We start from the raw sequence: 25,709 nt of genomic DNA, 5'->3' as shown, positions 1-25,709 counted from the left end.
GATTGCTTTTCCTTACTTTCTGTATTCTCTCACTTCTCTAATCATTAATTGTTTGAGTGTGCTCTTTGGAACTCAGGGAAGGCCTAGGAGACTAAAGCTTTTTCCTATAAATAAGAAGTGGGGACATAGAGGGGCTTGTCCTTGGGAGGATCCTGCAGGGTCCTGCTTGATTTCAATACCACTGTGACTTCTTTACCACCCAAGAGCCTATGTTACCCTCTCCATCAAGGTCTAGTCTCAGTCCTGGGGGATTCCATCAAGGATGCTCTACCTTATAGAGCTCATGGCTCTATGTACCTATGCTGATATCTCTTTATATTTTTACTTTCTACAAGCCAATATATTGCTGCTTATAAAAAGTCTCTTGTAGTAGTTAATAATTCTTTATGTAAACTTGCCTTGTTCACATTTTAATACTATATGGTTTCAAGCCTCCTAACTGGACCCTATTGATATAGTGTAAAACATACACTTTCTATTACCTGTATGCAGGTCAGGGAGCAACAGTTAGAACTGGACATGGAACAACAGACTGGTTCCAAATAGGAAAAGGAGTACGTCAAGGCTGTATATTGTCACCCTGCTTATTGAACTTCTATGCAGAGTACATCATGAGAAACGCTGGGCTGGATGAAGCACAAGCTGGAATCAAGATTGGCGGGAGAAATATCAATAACCTCAGATATGCAGATAGCATCACCCTTATGGCAGAAAGTGAAGAACTAAAGAGCCTCTTGATGAAAGTGAAAGAGGAGAGTGAAAAAGTTGGCTTAAAGCTCAACATTCAGAAAACGAAGATCATGGCATCTGGTCCCATCACTTCATGGGAAATAGATGGGGAAGCAGTGGAAACAGTGTCAGACTTTATTTTGGGGGGCTCCAAAATCACTGCAGATGATGATTGCAGCCATGAAATTAAAAGACACTTACTCCTTGGAAGGAAAGTTATGACCAACCTACGCAGCATATTAAAAAGCAGGGACATTACTTTGCCAGCAGGTCCGTCTAGTCAAGGCTATGGTTTTTCCGGTGATCATGTATGGATGTGAGAGTTGGACTGTGAAGAAAGCTGAGGGCCGAAGAATTGATGCTTTTGAGCTGTGGTGTTGGAGAAGACTCTTGAGAGTCCCTTGGACTGCAAGGAGATCCAACCAGTCCATCCTAAAGGAGATCAGTCCTGGATGTTCTTTGGAAGGACTGATGTTGAAGCTGAAACTCCAATACTTTGGCCACCTGATGTGAAGAGCTGACTCATTGGAAAAGACCCTGATGCTGGGAAAGATTGAGGGCAGGAGGAGAAGGGGACAATAGAAGATGAGATGGTTGGATGGCATCACTGACTCAATGGACATGGGTTTGGGTGGACTCTGGGAGTTGGTGATGGACAGGGAGGCCTAGTGTGCTGCGGTTCATGGGGTCGCAAAGAGTCGGACACGACTGAGTGACTGAACTGAACTGATTACTTAATTCTTGGCAGATGGTAAGAATATTCATGGTAGCCCATACGTTAATACTTTTTCTACTCGACTTTATGAGTTTGTTGTTTTTGTTTGGGTTTCCCAGGTAGCACAGTGGTAAAGATTCCACCTACCCATGCAGGAGAAGCAGGGAATGTGGGTTTGATCCCTGGGAGTACGAAAGGACAACACACTTCAATACTCTTGCCAGGAAAACGCCAGAGGAGCTTGGTGGGCTACAGTCTACGGGGTCGCAAAGAGTCTGACACAACTGAGCATGCCTGCATGCACCTGTTGTTCAGTTACTAAGTCATATGCCATTCTTTGTGACCCCATGGACTGTAGCACGCCAGGCTCCTCTGTCCACTCTCTCCCAGAGTTTGCTCAAATTCATGTCCATTGAGTCAGTGACACTATGTAACTATCTCATCCTCTGTTGCCCGCTTCCTTTGCCTTCAATCTTTCCTAGCATCAGGGTCTTTTCCAATGAGTTAGCAATTTGCATCAGGTGGCCAAAATATTGGAGCTTCAGCATCAGCATCTGTCCTTCCAATGAATATTCAGGGTTGATCTCTTTTAGGATTGACTGGTTTGATCTCCTTGCAGTCCAAGGGACTCTCAAAAGTCTGAGTGGGCTTCCACTTCCTTCTCCAAAGAATCTTCCCAACCCAGAGATGGAACCCATGTTTCCTGGATTGGCTTTCTTTACTGCTGAGCCACCAGGGAAGCCCTTATGAGTTTTAAGCAAGTTATATTTCATATACTGTATTTCATTCTAGATAAAAGGCTAATACTAATACCTTCCTTCATTTAATTGAGGATCTTCTATGTGATGGCTCTTTTGTACGGCCTATAGATAGAATAGTTAAACAAGCAAATAAAATCCTAGCAAAAGTCACTGTTGTCATGGAGCTTACATTCCAGGAGATCAAACCAAGGTAAATAATTAAATACGTAAGTAGCAATAACTTCTAAGGATAAGAATAAAGTAGGGAAGAGAGTATGAAATTTTAGGGAGAACATGTTTAGAATAAAAGGCCCACTAAGGATATCAGTGTAGCTGGGATGAAATAATTGTGGATGAGGGGTGAGGAAAGAAAAAGAAGATGAGATAAAAGAGGTTAGAGGGAGGGGGCCAGATCATGACTTAGATGGGTCTTCTAAGTCATGGGAATCATTGGTTTTCTTGAGTGAGATGCAAGGCTATCACCACTGGCGTCATCAATACACTGCCATTTATTTTATTTGGCTGCACTAAGTCTTAGTTGCAGCATGTGGGATCTAGTTCCCTAACTGGGAGTAGAACCCAGGCCCTCTGCACTGGGAGCATGGCATTCTAGCCACTGGACCACCGGAGAAGTCCTAATACACTGTTATTTTAAGTGTTCTTGTTTGTATTTGAAAAATGTTAATTACTAAAACACTTGGTGTTTTATAAAAGAGAAGTAAAAAGAACAATATAAAAATTGTTTTGTGATTCTCATGCACTGTAGCAAGGATAATATTTCAAAAAGCAATGCGAAAATTATTTTTTGTACTGTATTCTACATGTAATTTTATTTTAAATGAGTGTCTCAATTCAGTTAAATCTAATACCACGTAACTTTTCTTTTGACATCAAGAGAACAACTGTAAAGTTATTAATACTTAGGCAAGTAATAGTCCTGTCTATAGTTGTTTGACAGTCAAATTTTTATTTTTTTTTAAGAATATTTTTAAAATACTCTTAAGGATGTGGCTTTCCCAGCAGAGGCCCAAGAGTTTGTGTTTTTAGGGAATCTACTTTTATACATTGAGGTTTTGTGGGATGTGATTTCTTCTTGTGGTTTTCTTTGCTGGGCATTTGTTCAGAAGGAAATTAAACAGCTGTAGATATATATTTTAGAAATTTAAAAACAATACAAGACATGAAAACAACTTCCCTTCAAAATAAACAGAGCCTGGAAGAAAATATTTTTTGAGAGGAATGAGTTATAAAACATATTCCTAAAAAACTTCCTTTGCAAAAAATTTTCTTCAGAAAAATATGAATTTGAATGCTATGTTAAATAAAATACTGAATATGTATATATATATAAATATTAGTAAATTTGTTTTATTTTCAGAGAATAATATTGATATCAAGATCACATTCAATTGAAAGTAAGTAAAGCTTAAAAAAGAACCTCCTAAACCCACACATAAACATGACAAAGAAAAAAAAATAGAGAAACAATCTACAAACACATCTGAACAGGTATTAAGTTGAAAACATTCAAATAAAGTGAAATTTCTAGAATGTAAAAAATACTAGATTAAAAAAAAAGAAAAAAAATACTAGATTAGACATACAAAAGATGCTATATTGAATTAAGAAAATCATGTTTTAAAAAATGCTCTATGTCAGTTTTTCTTTTACTCATTTTTTGTACTAAAATTTTTGCTAAAAGTTATCTATATATAACTCTTCCTTTCTAAATATTTCTATAGATCTTAGAATATGATCATAATGTATCCTAAATCTCAGTAGAAAGGTTTGAAAATGATTCAGCCAAATCTGTAGAAGTCATTATAACCTGTCTCTGATGGTGTATAATCTTCTCACAATACCATCTGGATATAGGGGGAATCTAGGTCAGTGTGATAATGCCATCTATTAAAAAGAATATTTAGAATATCATTCTAAATATTTCACTCATTTTAATATTATTTTCTGGAAAATTTTAGAGGATTTATATTTACCACCATATCATCAATAATAATTCGTTATATCCTGCTGCTGCTGCTGCTAAGTCACTTCAGTCGTGTCCGACTCTGTGCGACCCCATAGACGGCAGCCCACCAGGCTCCCCCGCCCCTGGGATTCTCCAGGCAAGAATACTGGAGTGGTTTGCCGTTTCCTTTTCCCGTTATATCCTAGACATCATTATAATTTTCAAACACTTATACATTCTTCAATTTATTATTTAAATTTCTATTCATGGTACAAATATAATCAATAGTATTCCTTTGCCAACAAAGATCCATATAGTCAAAGCTACAGTTTTTTCAGTAGTCATGTATGGATGCGAGAGTTGGGCCATAAAGAAGGCTGAGTGCCAAAGAATTGATGCTTTTGAACTGTGATGTTGGAGAAGACTCTCGAGAGTCCCTTGGACTGCAAGGGGATCAAACCAGTCAGTCCTAAAGGAAATCAACACTGAATATTCATTGGAAGGACTGATGCTGAAGCTGAAGCTCCAGTACTTTGGCCACCTAATGCAAAGAGCTGACTCATTAGAAAAGACCCTGATGCTTAGAAAGAGTGAAGGCAGGAGGAGGTAGGGACGACAGAGGATGAGATGGTTGGATGGCATTACTGGCTCAATGGACATGAGTTTGACAGGCCCTGGGAGATGGTGAAGGACAGGGAGGCCTGGCATGCTGCAGTCCGTGGGGTCGCAAAGAGTCGGACACGACTGAGCAACTGAACAACAACTTTGTATGGTGACAGATGATAATTAGACTTAAAATGGTGATCATTTTGTAATGTATAAAAATATCAAATCACTATGTTGTACTCCTGAAATAATATAATATTGTTAGTCAATTATCCTTAAATTTCTGAAAACTGTGGGAAAAAAAGACCAAAAAGCCTATGGATGTGAGGAAAAATTTTTTTAAAAAGGATGAAAAAAAATCATGAGTAAGGAAGTGGAAAAGTATTAGATGTAGGCAGGAGAACATATGAACAAAGAAATGATATACTAGCCTTAAATAATATTTACCTAAATTAATTTTGCTGAGTTTAGAGAAACAACACTCTTCTGTTTATAACTTCTTGTGTATGCTTTGTTATCTAGAATTAGACTTTTATTCTTGTGTCTAAGCCTGCATGAAATTGATTAAAAGGTGTATTAGCTTTCTATCACTGCTGCTGCTGCTGCTACGTCGCTTCAGTCGTGTCTGACTCTGTGCGATGCCATAGACGGCAGCCCGCCAGGCTCCCCCGTCCCTGGGATTCTCCAGGCAAGAACATTGGAGTGGTTTGCCATTGCCTTCTCCTTTCTATCACTGCTCCCCTCAAATTATAGCATACCCAGTGGCTTCAAACAATATGAATGTATTATCTTATAGTTCATAGTTCAGAAATCCAGTGGGGACTCATTGGGCTAAATCTGAGTCAGCAGAGATGCATTCTGTCCAGAAGCTCTAGGGGAGAATTTCTTTCTTTGCCTTTTCCAGCTTCCAAAAGTTGCCCACATTCCTTGGCTCGTGGCCCCTTTCCTCCATCTTCAAGGCCATCAATGTTGCATCTTTCTGGCCTTGCTTCTCTTGTCACGTATTTTCTCTGACTTTCTTTTCTTAAGCTTCTTTCATCTACTTAAAAGGACACTTGTGATCACATTGGGCCCACTCGGACAATCCAGGATAATATCCCATTTTAAGATCCTTGACTTAATCACTTGTGCAAAGTCCCTTTTGCCAAGTAAGGGAACATATTCATAGGTTTGGGGGATTAAGTTGCAGACATCTTAGGGGGAGCGCTGCTCTGCCTATCATAAATTTAATGTCTCATTCTCAGACCACAACCTACTATCTCTCCAATGTGTCCCCTTTCATACTGATTCGACAGCCCTTTAAGCCCCCTTGAGACCTTTACTTCCGTCTACTGCTTTTCTACTATTCCTTATTTCCTGTCTTCTCTTCACTCTTTATGAATCTAAATTTCCCGAGTTATCATTGCAACGCCTCCTGACCTACATCCTCTATTCCCTTACCCCTGTCTTATCACACTCACTTGGCAAAAGCCCAGCTATGGTGATTCCTACTCTCTCACTAATCTGTCCTTGTCCTTATATAGCTGAACATGGTCAGAGGAAAATAGCCTTGCTGACCCATCTCCAATTAAGGTCCATACCACAGGGAATTCCCTGGCAGTCAGTGGTTAAGACTTCCACTGCAGAGGGCACAGATTCTATTGCTGGTCTGGGAACTAAAAAATCTTGTGCCATGTGGGGTGGCCAAAAAATTTGAAAACAATTATTTTAGTTAAAAAAAGAAAGGTCAATATCGCAAAGTTCATATGTGCCCTTCAGTTCAGTTCAGTTCAGTTCAGTCACTCAGTCGTGTCCGACTCTTTGTGATCCCATGGAATTGTAGCACACCAGGCTTCCCTGTCCATCACCAACTCCTGGAGTTTACTCAAACCCGTGTCCAGTGAGTCGGTGATGCCATCCAACCATCTCATCCTCTGTTGTCCCCTTCTCCTCCCGCCTTCAGTCTTTCCCACCATTAGGGTCTTTTCAAATGAGTCAGTTCTTCATGTCAGGTAGCCAAAGTATTGGAGCTTCAGCTTCAGCATCAGTCCTTCCAATTAATATTCAGGACTGATTTCCTTTAGAATGGACTGGTTGGATCTCCTTGCACCCCATGGGACTCTCAAGAGTCTTCTCCAACACCACAGTTCAAAAGCATCAATTCTTCAGCACTCAGCTTTAATTATCGTCCAACTCTCACATCCAAACATGACTACTAGAAAAATCATAGCTTTGACTAGACAGACCTTTGTTTGCAAAGTAATGTGATATCTAGGTTGGTCATAGCTTTTCTTCCAAGGAACAAGTATCTTTTAATTTCATGGCTGAGATCACCATCTGCAGTGATTTTGGAGTCCCCAAAAATAAAGTCTGTCACTGTTTCCATTGTTTCCCCATCTATTTGCCAGGAAGTAATGGGACCGGATGCCATGATCTTCATTTTCTGAATATTGAGTTTTAAGCTAACTTTTTCACTTTCCTCTTTCACTTTCATCAAGAGGCTCTTTAGTTCTTCTTTAATTTCTACCATAAGAGTGGTGTCATCTGCATATCTGAGATTATTAATATTTCTCCCGGCAATCTTGATTCCAGCTTGTGATTCCTCCAGCCCAGCATTTCTCATGATGTACTCTGCATAGAAGTTAAATAAGCAGGGTGACAATATACAGCCTTGACGTACTCCTTTTCCTATTTGGAACCAATCTGTTGTTCCATTTTCAGTTCTAACTATTGCTTCTTGACTAGCATACAGATTTCTTAGGAAGCAGCTCAGGTGGTCTGGTATTCCCATCTCTTTCAGAATTGTCCACAGTTTATTGTGATCCACACAGTCAAAGCCTTTGGCATAGTCAATAAAACAGAAGTGGATGTTTTTCTGAAATTCTCATGCTTTTTTGATGATCCAGTGGATGTTGGCAATTTGATCTCTGGTTCCTTTGCCTTTTCTAAATCCAGCTTGAACATCTGGAAGTTCACGGTTCACGTACTATTGAAGCCTTGCTTGGAGGATTTTGAACATTATTTTGCTAGCATGTGAGATGAAATGTGCCCCTAGAGTGCCCTTAAAACCTACAAGTTTCCTAGTCCATTCACTTTCTAGCTTCCCTAGAAGATAACTTCTTCTGCTGAGTAAGTATGGCCCACCTGCCATCCACCCTACCACCCATCCCACTCAGTGTCATAAAGTCCAACTGATCTACCTCAAAATTTATTTTAATTAATCTCTGACTCAGTAATTCCACCTCTAGGACCCTATCTTGAATAATTAGAGGGATGCCCAAATACATATATGTTCAAGGATGTTTATTGAAACAATATTTATAAAAACAACCAATAATTCCCACAATAGAGACAGGTTTACAGAAAATATGGAACAATCATACCACGGACATTTTACAGTTATTCAAAATCATGTTTTTGCAGAATACTCAGTGATAGGGGAAAATGTGTATACCATAAAGTTCAAGGCTAAAAAAATTCAAGATGTCAAACTGTACATCGAGTAGGATTCAATAATTTGAAGTATGAATACATATAGATGCATATATACATATACCACAAATTGAAAAATGACTAAAAAAGTATGTATAAATTTAATGCTTGCTATTTTTATGCAAGGAGATTATGGGAGGTTTTATTTTCTCATTCAGAGTTTTCCATATTTTCCAGTTTTCCTCAAATTATCAGGTATTGCTTTCACATTTAGAAAAATAATAAATAAATGTTGATAATAATAATATAAAAGTGAGATCAAAAGTGTTCCAAAAGATAGAAACATAAATACTGAATGTCTTTTTGGTTTTTTTTTTGCTTTTATAAATGGCTAAATCTTCCAGCTAAAAAGTTTTTATTTCCAGTAGAAGTAGTACTTGCAGTACTTGCATTCTTTCCTTGACTGGATTTGGATAGAGGGTCCACTGCGACGTATTTGATTTGGAAACCTCCTGCAGTCACTGACGCATCACTTAGGAACTTCAGTGTCATGACATTTCCTGGGGAGGAGGAAGACGCAGAAGAACCAAGATGTTACTCTCCTTCAATTTGGCTGACAGTCCAAAGACTCATTATTCTCATATGGAGAACATAAAAGTTCATGGAATAAGACTCCTAGAATTCAGAACTATATTTTCAAGTTGTTGAGTCTGTAGTATCATTGCCAGGTGAAGCAAGGACTTCCAGATTTTTCCTGTGGCTCTCTAATCTGTCCTACAGGAAATTTTGTCTATTCTGTTTTAAAAGGTTTTCTTTGTAGAAGGAATATCCATAAAATTACAGGAGAGCAGCAGGCAGTTCAAACCAGTGAGATATAGATGGGTTATTTACTAAATGATGGCAACAAACCTTGCATTTGTTAAGAAAATGAAAAAAAGGAAAAAAGCCACAAAGCTAGATCTCTCTTTTAAACAAAGCACTTAACTACATGTTACCTGCATTAAAGACCAACATGTACCAAAAATAAAAAAGAAAAACTTCATTATATGAAATATGTAGGGATATTTTTGTTTTTCATGTGGGAAAAGCCTTTTTAATCCAAATCATAAATCCAGATTTCTTTGCAAAATCCCCATACACACTGAATGCTGATGTTTGCTTTTGTTAAGCACAGCTTTAAGTATCTTTCATCTTATCTTCCACCGTAACATGATGAAGTGCATACTATTAAAATAGTCATTTTATAAATGAAATTGAGGCACAGAGAGCCTGGGTAGCTTGCCCAAGGCCACAGGGTTTTAAATGGCAGAACCAGATTTGAACCTAGAGTTCATGCTCTGGTCTCCTCACTCTCCTCAAACTTGGGAGAGCTGCTTAAAAGAAAAAAGAAATTTTTTCTTGTAGACTACTCAACTGGTTAAAATAAACATTGGCACAGTAGGACCTAGTGCCAATTTGCTGGCATCTATCCACATCTGTGGCTTCCCACGTGGCACAGTAGTAAAGAATCTGCCTACCAATGCAGGAGACACAAGAGCTGTGGGTTTGATCCCTGGGTCAGGAAGATTCCCTGAAGAAGGAAATGGCAACCCACTCCAGTATTCTTGCCTGGAAGAGTCTATGAACAGAGGAGCCTGGCGAGCTACAGTCTGGGGGGTTGCTAAGAGTCAGACTCAACCGAACACACACACACACACACCCCTAAGTGTACATTACTTGTGACCCCAACATTTCAGTTTTAGGAATTAACTCTTAAAAAAAATAGCACTAACAAGTAGAAGTATGAAAATATCTAGGGGACTTCCCTGGTGATTCAGTGCCTAAGACTCTGCACTCCCAATGCAGGGAGCCAGGGTTCAATCCCTTGTCAGGGAACTAGATCCTACATGCCACAACTAAGACCCAGCACAGACAAATAAATAAATATATATATTAAAATGTCTAGTGAAATGTTGAATAGCAAAAGACAAAAAAATCAGCAACAACTGCCTTCAGGATGTTAAATATTGGTGTGTGACAAATTATGGCACCTATTAAGAGTCATCAAAAAGAATTAGAGTGATCTAAATATACAGGGCTTCCCAATTATACTGTGACTTTGAAGTAGCTCCATGGTCTCCATGTATGTAATGTTTGTTTGTTACAGGAAGACATCTGGAAAGGTGGACACCACATAGTTGTCCAATGCCTTTCTTGGGTAGGGAGAGGTGAGAAGAGTGGGCACTTTCTTTCCTTATATACTTTTTATTAAAGTGGTATAGCTATGGGTAGTTTTTAGTTTATTTTCTGTTTTTGTTTTTTAATATAAATATCCTGGGGTGAGTACGCATATATTTAAGAAGAAAACTAGATCATAATGTTAACAGCAGTATCTTGACTGAGAAGATAATACTTTAAACTTATTTTCTATATTCTTTTTCTATTACTCTGTATCAGTGTGTATTCTTCTTGCTGTTTTGCTAAATCTTTGGCATTTTATTTAACTATGTTCTCTCTGTTGATTTGTTTCTTTTCGAATAATAAATTGTGTGGGTTTTTCTTTTTTTAGTTTCTTGCAGTTGTGCCAGAAAAACACTGATTTGGTATTCCATTTGGAGTCTGTTTTAGACAAAATAAGAAAAATGTCAAGTTTCAGGCTTCCTTTGGATTCTCCCTCTGTTTCACTTTTTAAAAATAGAATTCTCACCCCCCCCCCAACTACACTCCTACATCTCATAAAATGTCTTTCCGTTTTCTGTTAACATGAAATATGTTCTCAAGTAAAGAATAAGAGATAAATAAAAAGTTTAAAAGATTACTCTTCCTAAGGAGATTGTGACATAGTAATGAATTAATAAACTTTAAGCATTAATCATTCCAATATTGAACAAGAATTTCCATCTCTTGTAATGATTCATCAATGAAAATTGCATGCACTGCAAAGCTAGGGTGTGGGACTAATTCAGCTTGTAGTATCTCAGTTTAAGGACTGTTTGGAAATTGCAATTCAAAGTATCTTTGGTGTTTTTAGTTGCAAAAGTATTGTGATAATTTTTTTTTTATGTTGCAGAGGAAAACGAGCCAGAATGCGAATTACTGGTGCAAGTTATGAAAATAAAGAGAAAAATGAAGACATCGAAGAAAGTAAAAGTTCTTAGCCAGAAAGTAGCAGTTTGAGGCAATAGCAGTGGTATTGGTCATTGTGATAAATGTATGCTGCTCCTGGAACATTTCTTGGTGCACATTTCAAGGAACAGTCTCATAAAATAATTACCAAGAGGAAAAAGATCTGGAAAACATTGCTCACTATAGTTAGTCTTTTAAGATTAACTATGGCAAAAAGTGAAGAGGAACTAAAAAGCCTCTTGATGAAAGTGAAAGAGGAGAGTGAAAAAGTTGGCTTAAAGCTCAACATTCAGAAAACGAAGATCATGGCGTCCGGTCCCATCACTTCCTGGCAAATAGATGGGGAAACAGTGGAAACAGTGTCAGACTTTATCTTTTTGGGCTCCAAAATCACTGCAGATGGTGACTGCAGCCATGAAATTAAAAGACGCTTATTTCTTGGAAGAAAAGTTATGACCAACCTAGATAGCATATTGAAAAGCAGAGACGTTACTTTGCCAACAAAGGTCCGTCTAGTCAAGGCTATGGTTTTTCCAGTGGTCGTATATGGTTGTGAGAGTTGGACTGTGAAGAAAGCTGAGCACCGAAGATTTGATGCTTTTGAACTGTGGTGTTGGAAAAGACTCTTGAGAGTCCCTTGGACTGCAAGAAAATCCAACCAGTCCATTCTGAAGGAGATCAGCTCTGGGATTTCTTTGGAAGAAATGATGCTAACGCTGAAACTCCAGTACTTTGGCCACCTCATGCGAAGAGTTGACTCATTGGAAAAGACCCTGATGCTGGGAGGGATTGGGGGCAGGAGGAGAAAGGGACGACAGAGGATGAGATGGCTGGATGGCATCACCGACTCGATGGACGTGAGTCTGAGTGAACTCCGGGAGTTGGTGAAGGTTAGGGAGGCCTGGCGTGCCGCAATTCATGGGGTCACAGAGTCAGACATGACTGAGCGACTGAACTGAACTGAACTGAACTGATGTGTACTTAGCATAGTAAAAGTTCTCTAATGTCTTCTAACAAAGAAACCTGTTTAACCCAATGTTTCTCCAATCTACCTGACCTTAGAGCCCTTTTATCATGTAATATCTATTAAAAACACCTAACAGATCTGTGATTTTCATAAGACTTCCTTGGGATTGCTGTACTAATGTGAAAATGCAATAAATACAACTTAAAATTTTTTTCAGTGATGAAAGATATTTTTAACAACTTGACAAATTACTTCAATCCTTTATCAATGAAACATTTGGGCCTTTTGTTACCACATTTTATGGGAATTAGAAGATACAGCAGTATTTATGGATTTGCACACTCAAGACTATTTCAGACTGCATTTCCTGCAAGTAACCAGAGACTACACACTTTTTAAGTATAAATAGTTCTTTGCCTTTTACAAGCTAGCAAGCCATGTCTGTCTTCAGTTGTCAACTTTAAAAAGTTATATAGTAATAACTGTTGGATCCTTCACTTTCAGTGACACTGAGAAAGCAAATCATAGTTTTGTTCCTCAATTTAGAGCCATTACCTGTACTAATGATGTCTTCTGGAAGGTCATCTCCACAGTATCTGAAAGAGAATTTTTAAAAAGGAGAGGCCGCATGAATGATTATAATATAGCTCTTGCAAGTGACTAGCTGATAATTGATGTACTTTACATTTCCCCTAAGAGGTGTGTGTGTGCTCAGTCCTGCCTGACTCTCTGCAACCCCATGGAATATAACCCACCAGGCTCCTGTGTCCATGCAAATTTTCCAGGCAAGAGTACTGGAGTGGGATGCTATTGCCTACTCCAGTTCCTCTAGCAATGGCTCACTTTTCTATTATTTACAACATTGGCACCCCACTCCAGTACTCTTGCCTGGAAAATCCCATGGACGGAGGAGCCTGGTGGGCTGCCGTCTATGAGGTCACACAAAGTTGGACACGACTGAGGTGACTTAGCAGCAGCAGCAGCGTTGTTTATTTATTTTTACTAGAATTTATAAGAGAGCCTGCGTGAGTGCTAAGTTGCTTCAGTATGTCTGACTCTGTGTGACCCTATGGACCGTAGCCCGCCAGGCTCCTCTGTCCCTCGGATTCTCCAGGCAAGAATACTGAAGTGGGTTGCCGTGCATTCCTCCAGGGAATTTTCCTGACCCTGGGACTGAACCCGAGTCTCTTACATCTCCTGCACTGGCAGGCGGGTTCTTTACCACCAGAGCCACCTGGAAAGCCCTTGTAAGGGAGAAGAGAGGCTAAACTATTGTTTGAAATGGACTTCCTGCAGTATTGAGACTCTTAGGGAAGAATTTGTGGCATTCCTACTCTTGTGTGTCTACAAAGCTTTATGTGTGGTAGACAATTTGAATCTATTTGGGAAATTTAAAAAATCTGTTTCTGATTAATCTCATGAAGTTTTCTTCACAGTTAAAGAATGGGGAGTATGACTGATTTAAAAAGGAAAAAATTACGTTGGACTTTATAAGATGATGTGATTTTTATCTGAATCATGGCTTGAAAGGAATTCCCTTGCACATAATTATATAAAAAGTAAGGGTTTTTGTTAGTTTCTAAAGAAAAAGTAGTTTATTCCAGAGAAGGAGAAAGTCTATTATAAAGGTAAATCACACAATATAATCCAATAAATAACAAATTAGCCTGTAAATTAAAAAGTCATTTTATCTAGAACTGTAATTGATTTCTGAAACTGGATTTAGAATAAAAATGTTATCTTAAGTCCCAAGGTAGGAGGTCCGTTCTTTCAAAGTAGACTTTGTTCTTAATTCCTCAGATCCTACTTCTAGTCTTCTTCAAGCTATTTTTTAAAACTATTTGTATTTCTTTCCATAGTAGTAGTCTCAGCTAAAGAACAAAACAACAACAGCAAAAAACACTTTCCATCCAAAAACTGCTATTTACTTATACAAGAAATACCTTTGTTTGTCTATTTAAGTTACAGATTTCAAAGTCAATAAAAATATATTGTCTATTATTTTAAATTATCCCCAATACTATTTTCTTTCATTAAATTACTATCATGGATGATAGAGAATTGATAACCAATAGTCTATTGATAATAGATATTTTAAAATACACATTAAGTGAGGACCTGAATATATAGAACACCTAACTGTGCTCTCTTTAATTTATAATATTTCATACAATGTTGCAAAATTTGTATTGTAAAATGTAAACTATATTAAAGATACTGGATGAGAACATGCACCAAAAATATTGTGTCCCAGCATGTTGAAAAACCAGGAGAGAAATACTGAGGAAAGGAACATTTGTTTTTTCATGGCAAAGTAAGCTATTTTTAAGAAGATATCCATTGTATAATTAGCTGAACTGTATGAGAGAAGGGGCTCTAGTGTACTTATTTACTTTATATCCATAATGCTTAGTACAATGCTTTGTACACAGAAGAAAGGCAACAATTACTGAATTTAGGTTGACAGAAATCAGAACACTTAAAAACCCCAACAAATTTCCCATCCTACATATCTTCTTTCTCCTATTAGTCAAATCTTGAGGTCTGCATAAGTAGAATATTTAACTGTTACAATTTAACAAATCAAAAAGTAGCTATCACTATTTTAATCATAAGTAGAGGTAGCAGCTGACTATGGCTTGTTAGGACTAACAGTGGAAAGAAAAATCTTGGTTAGGAAAGAAAAGGATGCTTCAGGGGAATAGATAAACTGGAAAATCAATATTGTAGGGACAGTTGGGGAGAAATTAAAGAAGCATCATGCAAAATATCAGATGTTCATTAGCTTCCTGTATGGAGAAGCAACACATACCTTCCCACAAAGCCATGGACATCATCGTAACTGTCGTATACTTCAACATAATCAGCCAAGCAAGCTGGGTCATCTTCAAGGTCAAAGTCCAAAAAACTCAGGTGAATGCGCTGACCATACTTGAGTCTAATGTGCCAGTAGCAGATTTGGTTATCATCATACTCATTTGGGAAGCCTGGAGATTTAAAAATTCTCTTTGGATCTGTAAACACACCACCACACTCCTTTGCTGAAATGAGAAAAGAAAAAATAAAGCATTTAAAAAGATGATTCCTACTTTAAAAAGATATTCATTTCTTAGTGTCCATCTATTTAGTACTTTTTATGAAATAAAAATAAAGATGAATAAATATATAGCCTCCATAGTATATTGTGTATAATTGTAGCTGAAGAATAACTGTATTTTTTTGTTAATAGTTGCTAAAGTCTCGAAAATAAACATAGACCACTTGTGATTTTGTTAAAAAAAGTAAAGTAGCAAAAAGAAATAATTGTGCTCCTATTTACATTTCTTGCTCTGTTCACGTTTTAAGCATAGAGCACACATCTTCAGTGCACACTTAAATTTGTGTTTTGACAAATCTTGATTCACATACCTACCTGTATTACCAACATATACCTGCTTCACCAACATATATCTACATCACCAGCCATGACAGGGATTTTGTCCTGTGGTGTCACCACTGTGTCTTCAGGGACTTGAACACTTAGAACAATGCATCCAATAAATTCTGTTTGGAAAATCCTTATAAAGACCACTAGGGAACTTGAAGGTCATTCTAATCCAGTTAAAAGGAAGAATTTATAATCATTCTATACTCCTTTTACTGGTTTAAATTAGCAACTTAATTCTAATACTATTTGAGGATTTGGTGGAGATATCTATGTTGATTTTTTCAAGTCATTTACCATTTCATAGATTTCTGTCATGTCCCATAACCTCTTATAAAAGCGAACAATCTCTACCAGAACAGTAACTTTGCAGTATGACCTAGAAGGAAAGTTATAGCAGGGTCCCAGTTCATTTTAATTCCATATCAACTAAATGTCTAGTGTCTTAAAAAAAGGATAGAAACTGAAAATTCAAATATAATCTGACTGGTGGTGTGGAGGTGGTGACTTTGGTAGTATTCAAAGATATTTTTATTGTATCATTTAGAGGCTTTTAACAAGAATATTCTTCTTTAAAATAACTATGATAAAAAATTGTGCTAGAATCCTTAACACCATAGAGGTTAAGGAGCTTATGTCTCCAGGGCAGAATAGGCTTTTAGAAAGGCTAGGGAGTGACAGGGAAGGTCAGCAACCTAGTCTGAGCTCGGTAACCAGTCTGTACCTCAGTGTCTTCATTGATAAAATAAATGTAGTCATGCCTCTTCTGTTACCTCCCTCACAGCACTATCCTGAGGATAAATATAGAGGATAGCTTAATGGTATTATGCAAAGTGTAAGCTATTCATATTGTGTTATTAAATATTATAAAATATAGAGTGTTTATGTGCCCATAAGGGGCTTCCATGGGGCTCAGATGGTAAAGAATCTGCCTGTAATGCAGGACACCCGGGTTGGATCCCTGGGTTGGTAAGATTCCCCTGGAGAAGGGAATGGCTACCCACTCCAATATTCTTGCCTGGAGAATTCCACGGACAGAGGAGCCTGGTGGGCTACACAGTCCACGGGGTCTCAAAGAGTCCGACATGACTGAGCGACTAACAAGTGCCTACTTTGGGAGTGATTTTCCCTGTCCCATAGCATCCTACATTTACATATATACAATATCTATATATATATTGAGTAAGAACAAGTCTCCTAGGAATCTGTACACATTTTTCCAGAGTGAAAAGTATTCAGCCTCTATGAGAAATAAATACAACTTACAAAAATTTGTAAGTTAATTTGGCATTCTTATAAAAGAGCAATGAAATGTACAGAATCCTAGGGGACTTGTTCTTACTCAATTCTCAGCTTACTTTTAGATTCAGTGACATGCTGATTATTTAGGATGTGGTTAACCTGAAGGGGACTGGGGGCCGCCTGAACTAGCAATGGGAGAAGCACAGTTCACTGAAAAATGATTGGAATGAAAAAAAAATCATAACAGTATCAGGAAAATGATGATTCCCAATTAATCAGTATCTCCAAGTTAGAGTAAAAAAGAGAAGTGCCTGTATAAATATAATTAAGGAAAAGGGGGAGTTCCCTGGTAGCCTAGTGGTTTGGATTCTGGGCTTTCACTGCCTTGGCCTGGGTTCAGTCTCTGGTTGGGGAACTGAGATCCTGCAAGCAGTGCAGCACAACCGAAAAAAAAAAAAAAAAAAAGGAAGAGAGGAGGGGAGAGAGAGGAAAAGGAGGAATATAAATTATTAACAATGACTAAATATAGGACTAAATGTTGTATGTGTGCTTGCGTGCTCAGTTGTATCTGACTCTTTGTGACCCCATGGACTGTAGCTAGCCAGGGTCCTCTGGAGTGGGTTGCCATTTCCTACTCCATAAATGTAGTATATTATAGGATTATTGTATGTCAAAGTGGTTTGAAAGAGTCTATATGAATGTGCTGTAAGAATTTATTCATGTTTTGTCTCAAGTGGGAATAGGTGATAGCTCCAGACAAAATTCTTTTATATTATTTTGAAATATAGGTTAGCTACAAACATGAGAAACTGTTCTCCAATGACTAATATTATTAAACGGTAACATATTCTATAATACTATGCTAGAACTTCACTGTAACTCTCCTACTGTGTTACAGACTTCCTCATAAAATAGATCCAAATGGGACACCACCTGAGGATATTTATGATCATAAATGTAGGAAATAGTTTGTGACATGTTGTAATATTTTGTAATGTTTGTAATATTATCCTGGGGGAAATAAATCCCCAAACAGTCTAATTTTTCTCTAAGAGCATGGAGCAAGAATTACTCTTCATAGTAATTATGATCAGTTAATTTTCTCTTTTAAGTTTTCCTGACTACAATCAACCATGGAAAAAGAATATGAATAAAACATATACTATATAACAATAACTAGAATATCCAGTATATATTCATTAAAAAAAAAAACAGAGTGGGAGTTGCTTAGTTTGGAAGTTTAAGAATTTATACACAAAAAGAAATTAGGAAATACAATTTGTTTATTCTGTCTCCTTTCTCTCATTCTATTAAAAGGATAACTTTGAACAGTTAACATTTTGTAGTATTATACTACTTCATAGTTTTAGCTAATTCACTGTGATAAGTTTATAATCTGCTTTTTTTTTTTTCCCTTTTGTGCTCAGGAAGTTCCCTGGCACAGAAAACTAAATTTGAGATCTCACTTGCCTACTAATTATCAGCTGTCTGATCTGGGGAAAGTACTTAAGTTCTTGAACTTTCAGTTTCCTGAAGTCTAAAATGAGTATAACAATAACTCCTTGCAGAGTTGTGCACATTCAGTGATAGTGTGGATGAAGGGATGTAAGTCAGCATTTGGCACAACATAATCATTCTATGAATGGTAGTTGTTATTAATAATTATCATTACTGAGGACTTCCCTGGTGGTCCAGTACTTAAGAATCTGGCTTGCAGTGCGGCGCCCGCAGGTTTGATCCCTGGCTGGTGAACCAAGATCCCACATGCACTGGGGCAGCTGAGCCCACACGCTGCAACTAAGACCTGATGCAGCCAAATGTATATTTAAAAAATTTTTTTAATTGTCATTATTAAATTGATTTGTTTCTGGAAAAAGAAGACATTTCTTTTTCATAACATGTAACTGTTTTTGTATAGTATAAAATTACTGTTTTCCACAAACCATGTGGGTTGTAGCAATATGCATCCCATCTTTCACTTCTATTGAGACGGATTCCATAATCGATAATACCAGTTTTTCCAAATCCACAGTTGGGCCCTGGCTTCACAATAGGGTATCCAACTCTGCCCTTGGCCATCCACCCAGCAGCACAGACATGAAATCCTACAAGAGAATGGAAGGGTAATGGCTTAACTTGTATGTTCCCTCAGTAGAGCAAAGGTTATCTCAACCAAGATGGCCCCTCCCAAGAGGGACAGTGTCTTAACTGCAGAAATCCAGTTCATATATAAGGGGAAAAATGGTTTTCTTAAAAAATAAAGTTTGAACACATATAAAAGTTCTTGTAACATCTCACTTTTACTAGAAAATGACATCTTGGCAAAAAAAAGAAAAAGATGGACTAAGAAACAATAATACCATGGATGTGAAAACAATCCAATTTCAGAGCTGGCTTCTTTTCACAAATGACCCTACTAGTGCCATGAGATAACTAAAATTATCACCAATACTGAAAAAAATCTTTTCAAATGATAGTGTCTCTTTCAGGATCAATTAAGATATTGCTAATATTTTTAAAAATTTGAATAAAGATAAAAGTACTCAACATTTCAAACAAAGCCTTAGCCCTGTTTTCCTTGCTCAGCTTTGGAGGCTCTTTTAATATTTGCCAATGCCATCCAAGAAGGATTTGACTACAAGTCCCTGGTGGCTAGTAATGGCTCTGCTTTCGCATGCATCATCCCAGTTACTGTGTCACACACAGCCCTGTGGGTATAGACTGAGCAGTCATCTGGGGAAGACTCTGGGCCATTTGTGAAAACACCTTTATTTTTGTCTTGGGTAATATAAAATGTTTGCATGAGCTTTGCCAGGTATGTTCCTATAAGCAAAGGGATTTCTTTAATGGAGAAGATAATTCTGAATGGAGGTGGCCTTTTGGATTCTCCTGAAAGTCCAGAAGAGACAATAGCAGCCCCCTCGCTCTCTCCCAACCCCCAGCTTTTATCATAAAGAAGCAAACAGTATTTGTTAATTACTCGGTTTTCACCAGGTGTCCTGACATCATCTTCCCAATATCTTTCATCTGGTGCTTTACAACTCTTTTCCCCGTGGCTTTTGATCCTAAAGTACAAATGCATTCTCCCACTTAATGTTAAAAACGAAAAGGAAAAGCTTGAAAAAAAATCACTAAATTCACTATTTCTTCTACCAAGTGAATTTCTTTGTAAGATTCAACATAGTAATATCATTTAACAGCTGAGGAAACCCACAGAGATCAAGAAAAGATAAAATGGTATAATATTAAAAATGAATAGCAGTAGCTTAGAATTAATGAGTAAGTTAAATGATATCAAGATGATATCTTCATTTTCTTTTGACTTTAATTTATTTGCTCGGAATGGGAAGTGACCCCAACTCAGTTGCTTATTTTAGAAAGTGTCCACCATCTAGCTCTAGGCAGAGAAAACGGGAGAAGCAGAGGTGGAGAAGTAAGTCTTAATAAGAGTTTGCAGGAAAGGTGGAAAAATTTTTTTTCCAAGGGTGAAAAAGAAGAAATATTATATTCAAAGCAGTTACCAATTTTTCTGGCTGCCTCTAACTGCTTGTAGGTGGCAAGATGGCCACCCTCATATTCACACACCGCCTTCGCTTCTGCATAGGTGAGCTTGTATTTGCCGGACCGTGCTTCTCTGTGGTACACGCCTGCTGCTTGTTCTGTGAATTCACAAAATGTCATAAATGCACTGTTATCCATTCTTGTCCAACAAGGGAAATTTTGTGGCCTCATCTGGAAGATTACATCAGCTATTGTTCCTGCCAAAGGGTTCCCTGGGTCGGCTGCCTTGAGTGGCTGAGTTTTCATTGTTAGAAAGCTTTGGGAAACATTTTGAATGAGGGGAATTTTGGGGGGACACAGAGAGAAACTTAAGACTAAGTTATGTTTTTGAACTGAGAGCCTGAAAGAAAGTTTTAATACAGCATTGTATTTCTGCACTATCCAAAGGTGATAAAGTTTTAACTTGTTTTTTTGGCTTTGTTTTAAAAATTTGGAAAGGTAAACACTAGGAAAAGAAAAGGAATGAAAATTGAAAAGAAAAGCCAATGAAAATTGGCTCATAATGAAGGAGAAAAATAAGCCAAAATATCCATTTGAGGGAAATGAGTAATGCAATGTAGTTGAGAATTTAGTAAACAAATCGAAAACTGAGGAACAGTTTGAAAGAATCCAAAGGCACCAAATAATGCATTAAAGAAAAGAAAAATAGATATAACTACAGCTGAGAAAAGGTGGGACACACCTAACTACCAGTTCCTAAGTTCTTTACCTGGTTTGTCTTTTTTTAGTTCACACTTGTTCCCAGCACATTTTAGATGGTATTAAGTCATACGTGAGCTGTCTCCTAGTAGATCACTGTTTAAATTGATTGTTTTGAGTTTGGAGTGCATTTTGCCATAGAAACAATGTGAAAAGATTCCCAGGACAATAATCATAACATAGCTCTAATAGTTCTGTGTAGACTATCAAGATTATTGTTAAGTCTTTGTACCCCGACCTGTGTAATCAGCCACCATTAAGACCATTTCCAACAAGAATTTACATTTCCAGCCTTGCAGCAAGATATGAATCCAGCAGTATTAGAAATACTGTTCTTTACTCTCTACCCAAAGCTGAAGTTGACAATGTCAATTCAATAGGAGATGCTGCTTGGCATTTTCCCTGCTTTTCTAGACTCAAGAGATCCTGCTCTTATACCTTATATGGTAAAAGCCTATCATGCATACACAGTGTGTTAGTCAGTCTGAGCTAATCTATCAAATGGGAATAGAGGTCAGAAAACACAAGGAATATCAAAGTCATTCGCTCTTTTGAGAGTTACCTACTTTCCAAGTGTCCTTCATAGGTAAAGCCTCATTAACTCAACTTTTACCATTTTCCAATGTAGCTGTTTTGAGAATTTACCATGAGGTACTTTGCTAGGTTCTGGGGAATCAAGCCCTGTTCTTAAGCAACTTGGGCACTAATGGGCAAGGCAAGTACATCTATTTTGAAGTACAGGGATACTGAGGCTTTTAGTAGAGAAGAGGGACACGTAGTACTTAATAATATATGTGATGGAGATGATTGTTACTTTTAAAAAATGTTAGAAATGTATTTGTTTTCTAAAAGGTGTTTATCTGAAAAAAATTTGATTATTTTGTCTGCCCAGATTTCTCAAACTAAAATTTCCTTTATATTTTACTCCCCAAATAAAAATCTGATGTATTAGAAACAAGACAGCAAGCTAAGTCCTAAATCACCAAATGAAGAGTTAAGTATAGTTTCAGCTTACCCAGAAATGGAATCTTAAACCAGTCAGTCAGAAGACTCCTGGTCATCACTAGTTAGATCATCTGCCTGATAGACCGCTACTATCCCCTAAAGGAATGTAACTTAGCCATCAAAAGCCTACTATTTTGCTAGTAAAACTTTCTTATGCCTGCATCTTTCTGCCTATGAAAGTTTTGCATTTTGTACCTCTCCTTGGAGCTCCTTCTGTTAAATTGGATGCTGCCGAATTCAAAAGGGTTGTTGCTCAGATAAACTCAAAATTTTAAGTATGTCTCAGTTTTTCTTTTAACAGAGGTTTGGAGGGGAAAAAAAGAAACAGAAAGATTAAAAAATAATTTTAAGTTTTCTTCCCAGTAGTTTTTCTTAAAACTTTGGTACCTCTTGAAACTTGTCTAGTAATAAGATAGTAACTTAAATAGCAGCAATGTCTATACTATAATTTTTAATTGATTAAATGATATTAATATTCCACATTGCTCCTGAAAGAGACCCAAACTTCCCATTATCTTGCCTTATGAACAAGTTGAGAACTCTTGGCATATATACTTGAATATTTTAAGCACAGATTTATTTTAAAGTATTTCTTAATTCAGAATTTATAGTACTAAAATGGTCCTTTGATTAATGAGTCTTAATCTAAAGAGTTTCACCTTTCAGAAGAAGTAATAATTTATTAATTTTTCTAGCTGTCATTCATTAAAATTGAAAATCTGCTTAACCAATAATTTCCTTTTCCTTTTATTAATAATAAGTGGTAACAGTAGCAGGTTGGCTCTGATTTCTACTTCTGGTTCTGTGATAGACCAGTTGTGTGACCTTGTATGAATTACTGCCTGAACCTGTTTCTTCATCTATCAAATGGGAATAATGACAGTTATTTTTTGGAATATACAAACCATGAAACCTATAAGCATTGCTTCTGAATCCTAGCAGGAGCTCATGATAATGTTACTTTTCCCTTCTCCTTTTTCCGATTCGAAACAATGGTTAGAAGGAGTTGCTTATTTGTACATTTTTTGATTTTCCATTTAAACTAGTTGAAGTCACTCGGCCTTATGTGTCTTAAAATTTACTATCTAAGAAATTAAGAGAATACAAGAGTTAAAAATAAACCTTAGGGTCCCTTACTTCAGACTTCTCATTTTACCAGCATGGAACTGAGACCAAGAATTTTAAGTGCCTTGTCCTTGATAGTTGCTAGCAGATTCCTGCCTTATAGTTCAACTCTCTTCCCCCTCTAAACAGTTTTCTAATATTACATTGATCTAACCAACTATAAACAGTTTATGCCAGGCTGTCTGGTCAATAATTTGTCCCACTTTGAAGCAATATGCAATCACTCCAGGCCCCAGATGTGCAGCATACTATTAACAAATATTTGGGTTTGCTTCCCTCTACCTCCGGGACAGCACTTCTATTGTCCAGGTTTCTATTTTGGTGATATACAACATCACTTAAAAAAAAACCAAAACTACATTTTGCTTCATCATTAGAGAATTTGACAGAATTTCAGTTTATCCATTTGGGTTCAACTCTTACTAGCTTTATGATCCTCTTTTTCATTTCTGACAAATAGGTGCATGTTTCTCAAGTTCAATGGTGTATAATGAAAATAAACAGAAAGACTTGCTCATTCCTCTAGTAAATTCCAGACCCCATCTTGGCCAAATGGATTGCACTGTTCAGCATGAAAGTAGTTCACTGGCTCAAGCTGAAAAAAGAGGCAGTAAGGCTGTGCATTGCAAATCGAGCTTTTTAATGAAATCCGCATGGCTGTAGTTATTACCAGAAAGAAATACGCTGAAAGAGAGGATATACTACAACTCTGTGCCGCTTGACAAGCATAAAATCAAGATCTAGGTTAATTTTGCTTTCTCTTTATTTATTTGTTTTATATAAGGATCTGTCAATTTTCTTCTTGAGCAATTCAAAAAATTTTCACCATCAGATACAACAGTGAACATAAAGCAATAATAATCTGTATCGTGAGAATTAAAACATTGTTTAGAGTACTCTATGGAGCATTTGGGGTTTTATCTATTTAGGTTTTTTTGGTCTATTGTTTATATTCTCAGTTAGGCCTGTGTCATTTCCTTACATTTAACAAAACAAAACAACAAAAGAAACTTTCCTTGTCTAACAGAAGAGGTAGTAAAGTATTTCAATGGTTAGCTCAAACAAAAGAAATCAAGTGATAAGAACGTATTCAGAATACAAGCTTTTTTCATTTTTTCTATATTACAAGATGGCTTTGTAAAACTAGTTGAAAGAAAAATGTGAGTTATACTACAGGTCAGAGTACACAGAGCAGTGATTGTAAAATTATTTTATATTCTAATTTACCTGTTATAATTCTCTTATGGTTACCTGTTATGAAATCTGACTGCAAATGCATTGAAATAAGAACAAAATAATGTATTAGTAACTTTATTTTGTTAAAGACACTTTCCCCATTATACCACCACACCTGCTTTGAAAATTTTAAAGGACATATTCATATGGACTATAAATATTAACCTCTATTTTCTACTCAACAGTTCACTTTATAAAAAGCTATTCTAAAATTTTAGAAGGCAGGAACACTTAAAAAAAAATGATATATACACTCCATCAGCTGTTTTTCCCAAACAATTTTCTTAGAAAACATCAGCCTTAAATAGAAGAGAAAAATTTACAGCTTTGATTCACTTCTGTATGAATTCAAAGAAGTGACTTCCCCAGCGAGAAGTTCGAGTGAAGTTTCTTACCGAGCCATATGGAATTATGAAAAATTCCATTCTTGAATCCCCATCCATGAGCCTCTTCCCATAGCAAGACAAATAAGTAAATTAAGATGATCATATCTCAGTCGTAGAGAAGGAATGTCCTGTCAGGGGCTGCTCGGGATAAATTCTCAGAGCAGAGGCTGAAATGTGTCTGAAACATCTGGTTTCCACATCTTTTAAATGTTTTTTTTTTTTTTTTTCAGCTGTGAGGTCAGCAAGCGCTCTCCAATGGCATTTTCTGCTGTAGAGTTACACAATTAACTCACTGTCTGAGCCAAATCCTCTGACTCATTTGCATTGGCAACTCAAACTAAGGATATAGAACGATATCTACATTTTAAAATTCACTTACTTGGAAAGGGGATAATTTATTCTGTCTGTCACGGACACTCCTCTGTTAGGAAATTCTTTATAACTTGGTGCAGATTCAGCAGTGGTTTCAAAAAACAAAAGAAAGACACCTCAGTAGGAATTTTAAGAGAAACCCTGAGTATCTCATTTGCAATAAGTCAAATGTGGTATGGGGTTTGGGGTTAAACACTAATCTTGAACTTGACCCTGGTAGTATTATTAATACTTCAGTTTCCCCTAAACATTGTCAAGCTTGAATAGAAGTTTTGAAACAAAAAGTGTGCATAGCTGGCCAATTCTGAACTGTCTCCAGTGTTGTAGGATTTCTTTACTTTCTTTTCTGTCTGCTTCTGTCTTAGGGTGGGGTTTGTTGCAGTCCTTAGATTACTGTGGTCCAAGGTAGGTAAATACATC

The 25,709-nt window shown here is 37.0% G+C and overlaps 1 protein-coding gene across 1 annotated transcript; it reads right to left on the bottom strand.

The window, feature by feature from the left end:
- Positions 1 to 8,023: 8,023 nt before the first annotated feature.
- Positions 8,024 to 25,181, bottom strand: TNFAIP6 (TNF alpha induced protein 6). The gene is made up of 6 exons (XM_040229024.1): positions 24,927 to 25,181; positions 20,427 to 20,564; positions 18,849 to 19,010; positions 15,052 to 15,280; positions 12,795 to 12,835; positions 8,024 to 8,727 (listed from the first exon to the last, which is right to left on the bottom strand). Exons 1-6 carry the CDS (start codon positions 25,018 to 25,020, stop codon positions 8,549 to 8,551), a joined length of 843 nt encoding a protein of 280 aa, XP_040084958.1. The 5' UTR covers positions 25,021 to 25,181; the 3' UTR covers positions 8,024 to 8,548.
- Positions 25,182 to 25,709: the final 528 nt, after the last annotated feature.

Source organism: Oryx dammah, unplaced genomic scaffold, assembly GCF_014754425.2.
Source record: "Oryx dammah isolate SB20612 unplaced genomic scaffold, SCBI_Odam_1.1 HiC_scaffold_27, whole genome shotgun sequence".
Taxonomy (NCBI): Eukaryota; Metazoa; Chordata; class Mammalia; order Artiodactyla; family Bovidae; genus Oryx; species Oryx dammah.
This window is presented reverse-complemented; position numbering and strand designations above follow the sequence as displayed.